Genomic DNA, 12,962 nt, shown 5'->3' on the forward strand with positions numbered 1-12,962 from the left:
GGTATTGGGCACCCGAGAGAAGCAATTCCCATTCTTTTCAGCCTGTAGTAAACTGCAACCCTCTATTTTCACATCTTGCAGCCATTTGAGGGTTTTGCTCAAGAAAAGCCAGGAAAGACAGAACAAATCTCTTCTACATTTGGAAACAAAAATAACATCTGAAAAGCAAGCCCAGGCACTGAACACAGCCTTCCAGACTGCAACCATATGGAAACCTGTTATTCACTTGAGTGAAATTCAAGATACATGTCCTAGGCCAAGGTTTGCAAACTTCAAGTGCCTGAAAGAAGGGCAATGCATGATGTCCCTTCCTCAGTGCCTCCACAGGGACAAGGTTAGCTGGAAGCATTGTGGAGTACCTGCAGCACCAGCACTGTGCAGCTTTTCACCATAATTTCAGTGTGCTGCTTAATTCACTGAGGGACAGCAGAGTTTGCAAATGTTTACACCATTACCCAATTAACTAACAATATGGCTCCTACATCTGTCAACAAACAAAGCTGTTGTTGCTTTGTTTTAGCTCCTTGGCATTTTCTGTTCATATGGGTCGCCATTGTACTTAATTATCACACCACAACCCTTCTGCAGCTTCTACTTTGTTATTTGTGGCTTGTAAATATGTTGTTTACTAGGAAGAAGAGAAGCCTTATTAGTGAACACTCCTCCTACCAAAAGAAATGGTTTCTCTTGTAAATATATGAAATCTAAGACCTAAAATGCATTCTAACTTACAGTATTTTAAACCAGAATTAGAAACCAAAGAATGATGATATATAACAGAGATTAAAGGACCCTGGAAGAGCTGTGGTACACAAAGATGTGTTCAGCCTTCAAATTTTTATCTGTGTACCTTGTTTCATTACCATTAGGATAAATTCTGGAGCCCATTATCAGTGCTGGCATCCCTTTGCTCTGATGCCATTGCAAGACACTCTTTTCAGAACAGCCCTGCACATTACATAAGTCACACTGCCCCAAACTCCTACACCTTTATTACTGAAAGATTTCTTCTACTTTGTTGGCAGTTACACAGGAAATCATTTAAGCATGAGTTCATATACTAAATCTGATCTGATCCTGTTGAACTCAATGAGATTGATCTACGTGGTGAAATCAATACTTTCTTAAGGTAGCAAAATTCACCAAGTTAAGTATTCAGCATTAGTCAAAAGGCCTCAAAAATGCTAAAAGCATAGTGGTTATCTGTACCTACAAGTGCTATAATAATTGTCTTTCTACCAGTTGTATGCACACTCTAAGAATCTGCTCACACACCACACGGTGATCCCAGCTGATGAGGTGAATGCATTTTTCAAGTATCTTTCATAGGTTTTCTAAGGCAAATACTTTATATTATAATGAAACATAAACTAAAAGCCCTTGGAAAGAGAGTCTAAGCTGTCCCAGGTTCATATAGTGAGGAGGGTGGCAGAGGAAGGACACAATGTTCAGAAGCTAAGAGAGTAAGTGACAGCAGAATTAGTGATATTCCAGCTCACAGAAGTCTGTACAATAACACGCAGGTGCATTCAGGGCTGTCCCACAGCCAGTGCAGATAGTGCCCCAGGAGGTTTTTATCTTCAGGCAAATGACTTTCTATGCAAACTCCTCTCCCTTCAGGGGAGACTCCTTCTAGCAACATGACCAGAGGTGCTAACAGGACCTTATTTCTGTCAGTGTTAGATCTTGCCGTTGAGCTGTGAAATGTTTTGCTTTCACTAAAATAGGTTTAAGTTGGTAAATTAATATTTTTCTTCCAACTATGGATACACATTTATGGGACCTTAGGCTTTGGTGCACTAGAGCTTCATCTTTCAAAGAGCTTTGTTATACAGCTGATGTCAGTTTGGTGCACGGGGAAGTTATTTAAATAGGCATTTGTTTAAATGACTAATTTTTGTATTATTTCTGTCTTCACCTTTGCTGACCTATCTGTTCTGTTACACATTCACATCCTGAGCAGCTGTACCCTTCCCATTTCAAAGGTGTGGTTCCTTACCCTCCCTAACTCCGCAGGGAAAAGATAAATACAAAAAACCATGGCTTAATGCCCAGGAAGGTAATTTAAAAATAAAGAATCAAATACACAATTATTATGACACTTACACAAGCAGTAAATATCACACCCTTCACCTTTCTCTCCACCCTAGGACAAGGATCTGATTCCCAAGCAGCACAGCCTCTATACCACTTACACACGCATGAATACATTTAATGAATCTAACGGACAAAGAGTTCTTTTACTCTCTTTCCTAATCCTCCTAAAGTATAAATGTGATAGAAATTACTTAAAGGCACACCTGGTAAAGTACCAGATCTGTTTAAAAAACTATATTTTCAGAATGACACACAAACAAATACAGTGAATCCTTTCTCCCCATTGAAATATCTCTGGGTTACACAGATAATATGCTCGACTTGAGCAACAAACAAAAGTAGGGTTACTTTATAGAAATATATGCAATTAGATTGGGCTTAGTTGAATAAACTTGGAGATAATTTACATGTGAATTGAAGAAAGCCGTCACAAACAAGGAAAAATATGTCATAGTAAAAGACTTGAAGTCTCGTTCCAAACACAAAGCTTTAATCCAGATGCATCACACTCTTACTGTCTTACTTCTCTGAAGGGGTTTCCTCAAAATATATTTTAGGTAAAGCATATTTAAAAATACATTTAACTAAGCAAAGTAACAGCTGTTGAGAAAACGGAGGATTGTGATGATGTATCCTCTACTTTGAGCATGCTTCCCACTCTTTCTTTGGAAAGCAGTGCAGTGCCCTGAGATACCCAAGGTGCTGCCAACCTTCATGTAGTGTAAATTTTCATTGCCTTAGCATAATTTATATCAAAAGAGTTTGCTGCATAGATTTTAATCCATGAAGGCTCATAAACCTCTCTTGCATCACTTCTCTTTTTTGACAGTAAATTAAGACAGCAACAGTGTTCTCTGTTTTTTAAAACACTAAACATCAGGGCAGTGTAAATAACAAGAATAAGCTCAAACTCAGTGTTGCTATATTTGTATAGAGTGTATATATAGCTCATCGAGGTACCTGGACTATCTGGTGCTTTCTAAATGTTCCACATGAAAATTTGATTTTGTTTTTTTAAACACCTTATGTTTGTAAAGCAAAGCTTAAAACCAACCTAAACACTATGGGGTTCTTGCATCAAAACTAAATAAAGCCTCAATGTTAATGATGTTTTAAAAAATACCCGATTTTAATCCAAATCCAATAGCTTTTTAACAGTGAGTAATAAAAGAAATACATAACTGTAGTTTATCTGCTTTCCAGTAAAAGACTTTAGGAAATGCTACGTACAGTGGGTCCACCTGAGTAGCTCTGAGGTAGTTCTGTGCTGTTTTAGCCAAAGATCAGAAATTTTGTTTAGTGATCAGAACTCTCCCAAAACATGGCCAGAACACATCCAGTTACTGACATCACTGAATATTTGCTTTATATTTATTTCCAAGAGCTAATCTCACTGAAAAAGGCATGACCAAGAGGCTGCATGTCCCTCTAGCCTTTCACACAGCTCATTTGCAATGACAAAATAACAAGTACACTTTTTGATTTTGGCACAAGTGAAAACACAAAAGCATTTCAATTAATTAAAGCGTCCTTGAATAATGTGACTTTTGTTGATGTGGTATTGATGGCATTAAAGTATTACACAAGTTGCCCTTGTACACTGAGAGCCAGAGGTTGGAGTCAGTCAGAGGAGTGACCTGCAGGTACTGACCAGGACAATGCTGGTCTCCACAGCCAACAGCTCCCAGATGGGAGGACTTCAGACTTTGAGGGAAGGGGAAGGTTCTGTAAAGCTCTCAGATTTCCTGCTTTCCTCCATTCCTTTCTGGTTTGCAATCTTTGATCTATTTGGAATTCTTTGTGTGGTTTCTTAGAAAAAGAGAAGCTGACAGAATACCCTGGACTGGGTCTTTTCCTGACAAAGGACCTGCAGGCAGAAGAGCTCCATCACCTGCTCCTTCACACTGTTTACCTTCATTTTTCTTGCTGAGCAAAGAAAAGGTTTCAGTACTGGCATTTACAGCTGAGAGCATTTGTATGTTAAGCATCCTTTCTGCTGTGCCAGGGAGCAAAGCAGTCCATTACTTGTGGGCACTGCTGCCTGTGTGCTTATAGTGAACTAACAATTATCCCTGTATTTAATTATTTTAAAATGTGCTAGCTACAGAGACAAAAAAGATCACATCCCCAGAAATAGTACAGCTTTCACTGTGGAGACTGCTGAGGAGCTGAAAGGAAGCAAACAGCCACATCCTCTGGAAGTCTGAAAACATATAAATACATTCAAGTGCTCAAAATGAACTGTAAGAACTTAGCTTTGCATGCATCCCAAAGGGGAATGGATGGGAACACAGTCACTTGCAGGAGAATGACCCAGGATTGGATTCATGTGCACTTAATTATAATTGCATGAAAAAACAATCCAAAAGGATTTTTATCACAAGTTCAAAGGATTAAGATGTTCAGATACCACAATGATATCTACAGTATAACATTGTGATTGGTAGATAGGTAAAGAGAATAAAAAGAGAGCCTAGGACTGCTTGGTGATTTAGTCTGATGCATTACTTATGCAATTACCAAAACAGCAGGAGATCATTAAATTTTCTGGTAACCAGACACAGCATTCTTAGTATCATACTATTACAAAGGCTCTTTATGGGTATTTTATCATTACATTTTCTTACTACAAGGGTCAAAAAAGTCCATAAAATTGGCTTTAAGCATGAATTCTGGGGAAAAAAAGTACAAAATATCTTAGGCCCAGTTTATGCTGGATAACATCATATGCAAGAGCAAAGCTCTGAGCCTTAACTAAGGCATCTTCCTGCGAACAATAACCTCCCCTGAAATAAACGTTTTGGAAAATGGGGCAGTGCTGAATAAAAGAACACTTTGGGTGCAAGGGATGTGCAGCGAAGGGATGTTGGGTGGAATACATTAATCCCATGGTTGGCATTAGTCACTGAGCTAACTAATGAGGATGATTCAAGGGAGAGTTTGTGTACTGCACCGAGCATTCAGCGCTGTGGAGAATACTTGCTTACTTTAGTCAGTCTTAAGTAAAACAGCTCATCTGAAACACACACCTGTTTCCTGAAATTGGTTAAACATTCCATGCATTCAAATAGAGTTGCTGGAAGAGATCAGAAACTGTATTGATCTATAGAATTCTATTTCTTTCTAGAATAAGCTTACATCCATGAGATGAGACCTCTTTTCAGTGACTTGCTACATGAAGGGCTTGAATCTTTCTCTTTGGATATCACAGTTACTTATGTAGAGACACTGGGTCTGAAAAGACAGCTCAAGTCTGTCTGTCTTGGAAGAAAACATTGTGAAAAAGTCTTTCTTTAACACAGAATTTTTTACTATATAGATGGAAAATATATTTCCACCAAAGCAAACATCACATTTCAAGAAGCAAAATATACTCAATATCCTCTAAAGAGCTGTGATTGACTTCAATAGGGAAAAAAAAAAAACCCACTTCCTAGGTGCTGAACAAAAGACTGTGATACTATTATTTGTGAGAAACAAACTTGTTAAAAGTGAGAAAATCTGGGAGTTGCAAATGCTTCAGTGTTCTGTCTGCAGTGATACGTGGCCCACTCCTCTTGCACTCCAGATGAATCAGTCCAATTGTTCTACTGTTACAAGTCATGAGGAAGAATGATCAGAAATCAAGCTTCCAAAAGAGCTGAACAAAAGACTGTGATACTATTATTTGTGAGAAACAAACTTGTTAAAAGTGAGAAAATCTGGGAGTTGCAAATGCTTCAGTGTTCTGTCTGCAGTGATACGTGGCCCACTCCTCTTGCACTCCAGATGAATCAGTCCAATTGTTCTACTGTTACAAGTCATGAGGAAGAATGATCAGAAATCAAGCTTCCAAAAGAGGCATGGGAACATGCCAGTCTGGTATGGGCAATTTGCTTAGGCAACTTCTCAGTGTCTTAACTAAACTAAACTTAACTGCTTGAATAAATAAAATAACAACATATCTTGAAAAGAGAAGAAAGACAAGGGCAGGTAGTATTGACTTAAGGACAGTTGTAAATGACAAGAGGAGGGACATATACTTTTGTGGGTGGCTGTGGCCTTGTGTAAACTAGATCAGAGTAAACACATGACATCATCAGATCTATATTGACCTGAAAAATTTAAATTATGTGAATTAAAAGAGATGACTACTACTTTCTGTAGCAGGAAAGATAAATACCAGTAACTGAAATGACTGGAAAAATTACATGGATCACAGGTAATTCTCAAACTTTTTTGAACATATCAGAAAAATATTTCATTCATCCAAAATCTTTCTGTGCCATAAGGCAGATATTCAAGGTACTTTCCTGATTTACATGAAAAGTGCTATTGAGTATAACCTTGACACTGCATGAATCCTTTCTCACATAACATCTTTCTTCCATCTTTCTATCAAGAAAATGATTAGGGAGAAGAATGTTAAAAGCCAAAGATGGTCCTGGACACACAACTCTTATATGAACTACTTAGAGAGTTAAAACATCACCTAATGAATTTAAAAGTAGGTTATCTGCAGGAAGTAGTTTGCACTGGGTGAAACGAAGCAAGGAACATCTGCCAGAATCCACACACAGAACTGTCAAACTACCTGGCATAGTTATCCAGCTCTAACATTACCTCTCTGAGAACATCAGAGGACAGTTCCCTGCTTAGAGGGCTCTGTGTGCCAAGTGCTGCAGCTAACTTTCTATCCTGTGATATTATTTTCACCACTGTGAGTGTCAAAGAGGATTACTCCTGCCAGAGCACAGGAATGAATGATCACATTTGGGTTTAGAGGAATATCTTACTCTACACTCCCATATAATATTAAGAATTGTCTGGCCCTAAATTTCCTGAAATCCTGATCATACCCAATTTAAACTGACATGCAATTTGAGTTAAATTTATCTTCTGCCCTTTCAAGGGAGACAGATTTTTTGTTTCTGTTTATTTAAACTGCTGTTGAAATTGGTTAATTAAAAGGATTTAAAAAATCTTAATACTCTAAACAGAGCAAACTGGTTCTGAATTATTAAGCAACATTTTAGATGCATTTAAATAACCTTAAGTGACTTAACTGCCACCTGATCCTAAGCTGTGGCTCAGAAAAATAAAATGTGAAATACTGTAGAAGTCTTGGCTTACCAAGGCTTCCAGATACAGTAAATAAAGAGCTTAAGTCTCTAATACCATGTCTGCAGAAGGTATACACTCAAATACATAACTAATGCTCCACTTTAAGCAGAAATGAGCAAAAGAAATTATAATTCATAAGAAATTCATACAGTCAGTCTCTGAAAAATGGTTTTTAAAAGGAGAAAGCATGCCAGGACCTCCCTTTCTGAGGGAGGCCTGACCACAAAACACTCACAGTCATATTAGTCCTAGCAGGGTGGCTGAAGCCCAGTTTGGATAAATTTGTTCTGCACCTTCCTCCTACAGTTTCAGCTAGACCTGGTACACTTCAGCTTCTCCCCTAAGTGTTGTGAAATGTCACTCTGTAAGATGTCAAGAGTCTTAGGAAGACTTCTGCAGATCTCTGCCACTGAAGTAAGTGAGGAACTGATCATCTGGGAAGCCTCCAGGGCACTGGGAGAAGGTGGATCTCGCAACTGGCAGATCAAGAGGACTACCAAAATTAGTTTGGGAAGGCTTTTAAGAGCCAGGGACTTAGAAGAAATACTGAACCAGAAGATTGACTGAAGACACTAATATGCTTAGGGTAAGCTCTTTTTGTTATAGTTAAACGCATTTTGAAGATTAGAGTGATTTCTGGAACAAAGAGAACTACCATTCTGAAACCAGACACACATTTAATAGTGCACACATTTGCCTCCATAAAGCCTTTTGCAGGTGTATTCTAGAATAATGCAAAGAACATACAATGCAGCTTTTCACTCGGAGAGATGTGCTTGCCAAATGCTTTCGGAGTTCGAGGTCCAAGGTACCTGCTGACCCAGGCTCACCCTGTGATACACACTGTGGGTACAATGTGCAGAGCTGCCGTGGCTGAGGTGCTGAGAGAGGAGGTGGTTAATATCTAATTTCAGTGCTAGTGGAAAGAACAACACAGTCGGTGACAAAGACCCAATAACAAGTCACTGCATGTGCTTAACTGCTTTGGAATGTCACTGCTGCTTTAAAATCTACAAGTAGTGTCTGGAAAAGGTTAATCTGTGTATTTACTCATGTGTAGAAGTTTGTATTTACAGTAGGGTTATGATACCAACTTTAAGTTAGCTAAGGATATCTGTGTAAGCAACTGGAACATAGGACTAAGAACTAATGAATTTTTATTTACCAAGGAAGTAAAAATACTTCAACAACACTGTATCAGGACTGATGGCTTTGAAAAGCAGGTAAAAATGCTCTAAACAAGTTTATTACAAGAAAATGTTGATTTGGTTGAAGATAATCCACTTGTTTTGACAAGACAGAAACACTTCTGGGGGTGTGTATGCTATTGTAAAACAGATTAGGATAGAAAAATAACCAACCCTGACTTTAGAAGATATGTTTCCATCTTAGTGCAGTGAAACTTCAGCAAAGTAATTATGATACTTTCAAACATTTTTTTCCAAAAATGTTATGTATAATTCAAATACAAACAGACATTTTAAGTACTAGTGTTTTCTGCAGCACAAGCATCCCAAGTGCCTCTGTTCTTGTTGCATAGATTCCAATTGATGTTTGTGATACACATCACAGAACAGAAGGGTCTTGACAATTTACAGTGTATTTTTAAGAGACTACATACCACAAAGCCCAAGGCAATGAATATATACTTTTATTGTACTTCCAAGGAATTCATCAATGATTTATTCTATTTTTATTCTTTAATCTGCCTGTGGAGTTGCACACCTCCAACTTTCCAAACCTGGGGAACATGACAGATGTCATTTATAGTTCTCAGTGGTTAGCAAACCCCTGGGGAATATTTTTTGTCTGTTGTAGCTGTGGTCACAGCACACACAGGGTGGTCACAATGGCAACCAGATTCATACGTGGCTGCCGAGTCAATCGTCATGAATCATTTATGTGACTCCTCATACATGGCATTATTAAGTTGGAATCATAGAAAAATGATGACAGGGTCTTTGCTTCCCACACAACAGTCCAACAGCTCCGTACTTTTCCATCAAATTCTCTTTTCTTTGCCTCAGCAGTTTCCCCTGCTAGTTTCACAAATGTACTGACAATACCAGCCTGTTCCAACTTAGTGGTAATTTTTCTTTTCTATTCCTTTTTTAATTTGCTCTTATGTGATTCATCTGATCAATTTTCGAGTTTGCTACAGAGGACTAAAATTAATAATGATGATGATGTGATTAAGTACAGAAACAGCCAGTGTAAAGTGAAAACCAAAAAGTTAGAGCAATATACCTTTAGGGTTTTTATATTAAATATGTACTACAGCAGAAATAAGCTACAGGTAGGAAGGCAAGAGGTGCAGATATTTAAAACACACAAACCCATTGTTTAGACTGAAAAACATTGTTTTTCTTCAGTCAAGTCAGCTGAACAATCAGTAATCCTGGAAACATAGATGACTTCTCGTCTTTGGTTCCACTGGAAATGATATTACATGCTCAAGAAGTAAAGCTAATTAGTGATTAATGAGATTCCTTAAATGCTGCTTTCCAGTCTGACTGATAAGGATGCTCAATACAGGACAGGGTGGAAGAAGAGCTGCAAGCACTGCAATCCTGTTCGCAGAGCTATGCTGAAAACGGTCAGAAATCACATGCACTCTCAAGCCTGTGTGTTTGCTAAACACCTTAGTTTCTTCCCTTTGGAGTACTTATAAACAAGATGATACAGCAAGAGGTATCTGCTACTAACTACTAGAAACACCCTAATCAGAGCCTTATTCCTAGTGAACTTCCTCCAGGGGCAGTGATGGAAACAAAACGGAAGAGCAACCCAAGTTACTGAACTCCTTTGGTGAAAAATGGCTTAACCAGTCACCTAGAGATGCCTCCAGCAAACAAACCCCTGGCTTGTTCAGAGCTGCCCCCACTCACTTGCAGTGCTGAGGAAGGATGGCCAAAAAGCTGCTGAACTTCAGCCAACACTGCTCAGCACTGCCCTGTCACCTCTGCCATGCCTGTTCCCTTCACCTTTTATGCAGGGCCCCAGGGAACTGCTGCACAGTTGGGCCCCCTGACTTGCACCTTTGCTGTAACAATGGCTGAATTAGAAATGAAAGCTAATTTGTAATAGAGCAGAAAACATAGTGGTGTATTTTCAAAGGAACTTAGTAGCCAGCACAAAAATATCTGTTGATTTATCAACAGAATTTAACTGGCTTTTGTAGCAGTGAGCAGTATTGATTCTGAAAATCAGTCAGAGCAGGTGAATCATTAGAATTTCGAGGTAGGAGACATGAATTATTATCTACTGGTAATATGGAACAGGTAGATGAAAAATTTATTAGAATGTACTGATTAGTTCATAACTGTATACTGTGTGACACCGAGCCTTGGTCACAACATAAAGTTGCACCAAAATGGCAAAACCAGAAAGATCAGAAGTACCAGCCCATAACAGACCTAAAGAGTGGACTGGGATTGCTGCAGCTTCCTTTAAAACAGGAGGTGAGTGATGCTGACTCAGCATATTCAAGCAGTTTTCACTGAATATGGTCCACAACTTTCTTCAGAAATGGAGGATTTCTTACAATGTGACTGGATGCAGAGTTCACAACACAATCTTGTATGTAACATCTGGTGGCACTGGTAGGTCAGCACTTGGCTTGACTACAGCTTGGCTGCTCTCTAACATAATCAGGCCTCTCTTTTCCCTTCTGTGCTATGACACATCAGTCATCTAACATATGGGAGTAAGAAGCAGTGATATCTATTCCTGAAAGGTATATTTACTCACATCTCTCCTCGGAAAGGTGCCCAGCAGCTTGTACTCCTCCCGAGGATATCCCTTGGAAGCTACAAAATCAAAGACAACCTGCAGTTTGCTGCTGGCCAGGAAGCGTCGCTCAAAGAATTCTCCGCTGGGTGTCCGAATACGCAGTTTGCTGACAGACTCAGTGCTCTCCTCCTTTGGTTCAGGAGGCAAAGACTGCTCAAGAGAGAGCCTGATAGCCTGAGGAAGGAAAAATAACCACTTAGGGTACAATGCAAGCAACAGAAAAAATAAGGACAGAAAGCTTTTCTTTTCATTTCTTCTAGAACTTCAAGATGTGTCAGTGCTCCAGAGCCATAGCTGTGCTTTATATCTCAATGACAAAATAATTTTTATTCATTCCTTAATAACAGCCCACCAGACAACTAATTAAAATAAATCCTTCTTTATAACACATATTATTAGGTCTACAGTTAACGCGCGATGGGATACGTAATTTAATCATTTGGCAGAAAGCCTTGGAAAAAATTGAATGAGAGAATAATTGTCAAGTGGCCAATTGCTTCCTTAAAGGGTATAAATTAAAAGGCAGTAAAAGTATTTCTTTAAATGCCCTTGTCAAATTGCTTTCCTCTTGCTCAGAGTAATTGACCATTTGCAGTAGACCAGACCCTTAATGGCAGTGCAGAGTGAAAAAAAATATTTGCAAGAAATTTGCTATAAATAAACTAGAACACAGTTAAACAACATAATTAAAAATACCTCAAAGGTAGGTTAGATACACAGAGTGCATATAAAAGTAGGAATGGTCAAAGAAGAAAAGTAGGAGAACAGAAATGTGAGCTTGAAGATTTAAAGCAAGCTATTATGATTATTATTAAGAAGATAGTTCAAAGTACAGTTGTGCATACTTTATGCAACAACTTGTATGAAATCAGCCCCAAAATTCCAAAGACATTACACGTCTGAAAACATGTATGACTGTCTTCCTGCTAACACTGCATGTACTGCTGATGTCAAGATTTTAAGGGCAGGAGCCAGGTCTGTGTTCTCTGTCCTCTGCCTCCAGGAGCTGCTACAGACTGGTTTTTTAAAAACTTTGGCCAGACTGTTCTTTTAAAAAATCAGTGCCCAATATTAGACTGCTGAATGAGGTGGACTTGAATTTGAGGGTCCTGAGCACTGTCAGTACCCATGGACAGGCATTGGCAGCTGTCAAAAATGTGATCACACTTAGACGCAGCTCTGTTACAGCATCTCAAGGCAGCAGTAAATGAGAAGGTCAATGAAAGGAAGCAGCAGCACAATCACATTGCCTCCCCAAAATGCACCTAACAGACAAATTTCCAAACTAAAGAGGCAGTCAGGCATGGATCTACCCATATTTTCAAGGAACTTCCAAGAAACACAGTTGCTGTTTGTGCCTTTGAAAACCTCCCCAAGGTCACTAACAGAAACTGATGGAGGGTGATTACACTGCAGAGAAAGGACTGGGCAGAAGCAAGATTACAAAGGCTTTTAAATAGTCTACTTCTTACACACGCACCTCTGAGCAAATTATATCTCAGTATAAATATTTATACATAGAACTTGAGCTCATTTTTGCTCATCTACTATGAGATTATATTTTAAATAGATTCTATTTTAATTTTCTCTCTCTCCATTCTCAACCACCTGCTTACTATCTTGCTGTTTTGACATTTCCCCACACAGTATAACAACAGATGCTACATTATTTACTGAACCCAATCAATTATATTATAGAAAAATAAACAACAGTAGCTCATTAGAGCTCTTTTCTTTGTGCAAAGAGTGCGTCGCTCCCCAAAGTAACCAGTCTCTGAGGCTTCAATGTAAAATGCCAATTTACAATGGATATTCTGTACCAGCAAACCAAGTCAGAAAACAACGATGTGATGGATCACATTAAAAACTCTTGAACCTGAACAAGCAATTTCAGTTTGTTGATAAAAAGATGTTCAGTTATGTGAAGAGCTCAATAGTCAGATTTTAAACATACAAACTGAACATAAAGG

At 38.6% G+C, this 12,962-nt stretch overlaps 1 protein-coding gene across 1 annotated transcript in view; it reads right to left on the minus strand.

Annotated features, from left to right (window-relative positions):
- The window catches only part of FAF1 (Fas (TNFRSF6) associated factor 1), a gene marked incomplete at its 5' end in the record, with an annotated part of 146,185 nt that overhangs the window by 3,981 nt on the left and 129,242 nt on the right, over window positions 1-12,962 (minus strand). Inside the window, one exon of the mRNA XM_009080580.1 lies at window positions 10,951-11,166. Coding sequence (XP_009078828.1) covers window positions 10,951-11,166 — 216 coding nt within the window. The remainder of the gene's footprint in view (window positions 1-10,950; window positions 11,167-12,962) is intronic.

The sequence above is a fragment of the Acanthisitta chloris genome, unplaced genomic scaffold (genome assembly GCF_000695815.1).
Source record: "Acanthisitta chloris isolate BGI_N310 unplaced genomic scaffold, ASM69581v1 scaffold4538, whole genome shotgun sequence".
NCBI lineage: Eukaryota > Metazoa > Chordata > Aves > Passeriformes > Acanthisittidae > Acanthisitta > Acanthisitta chloris.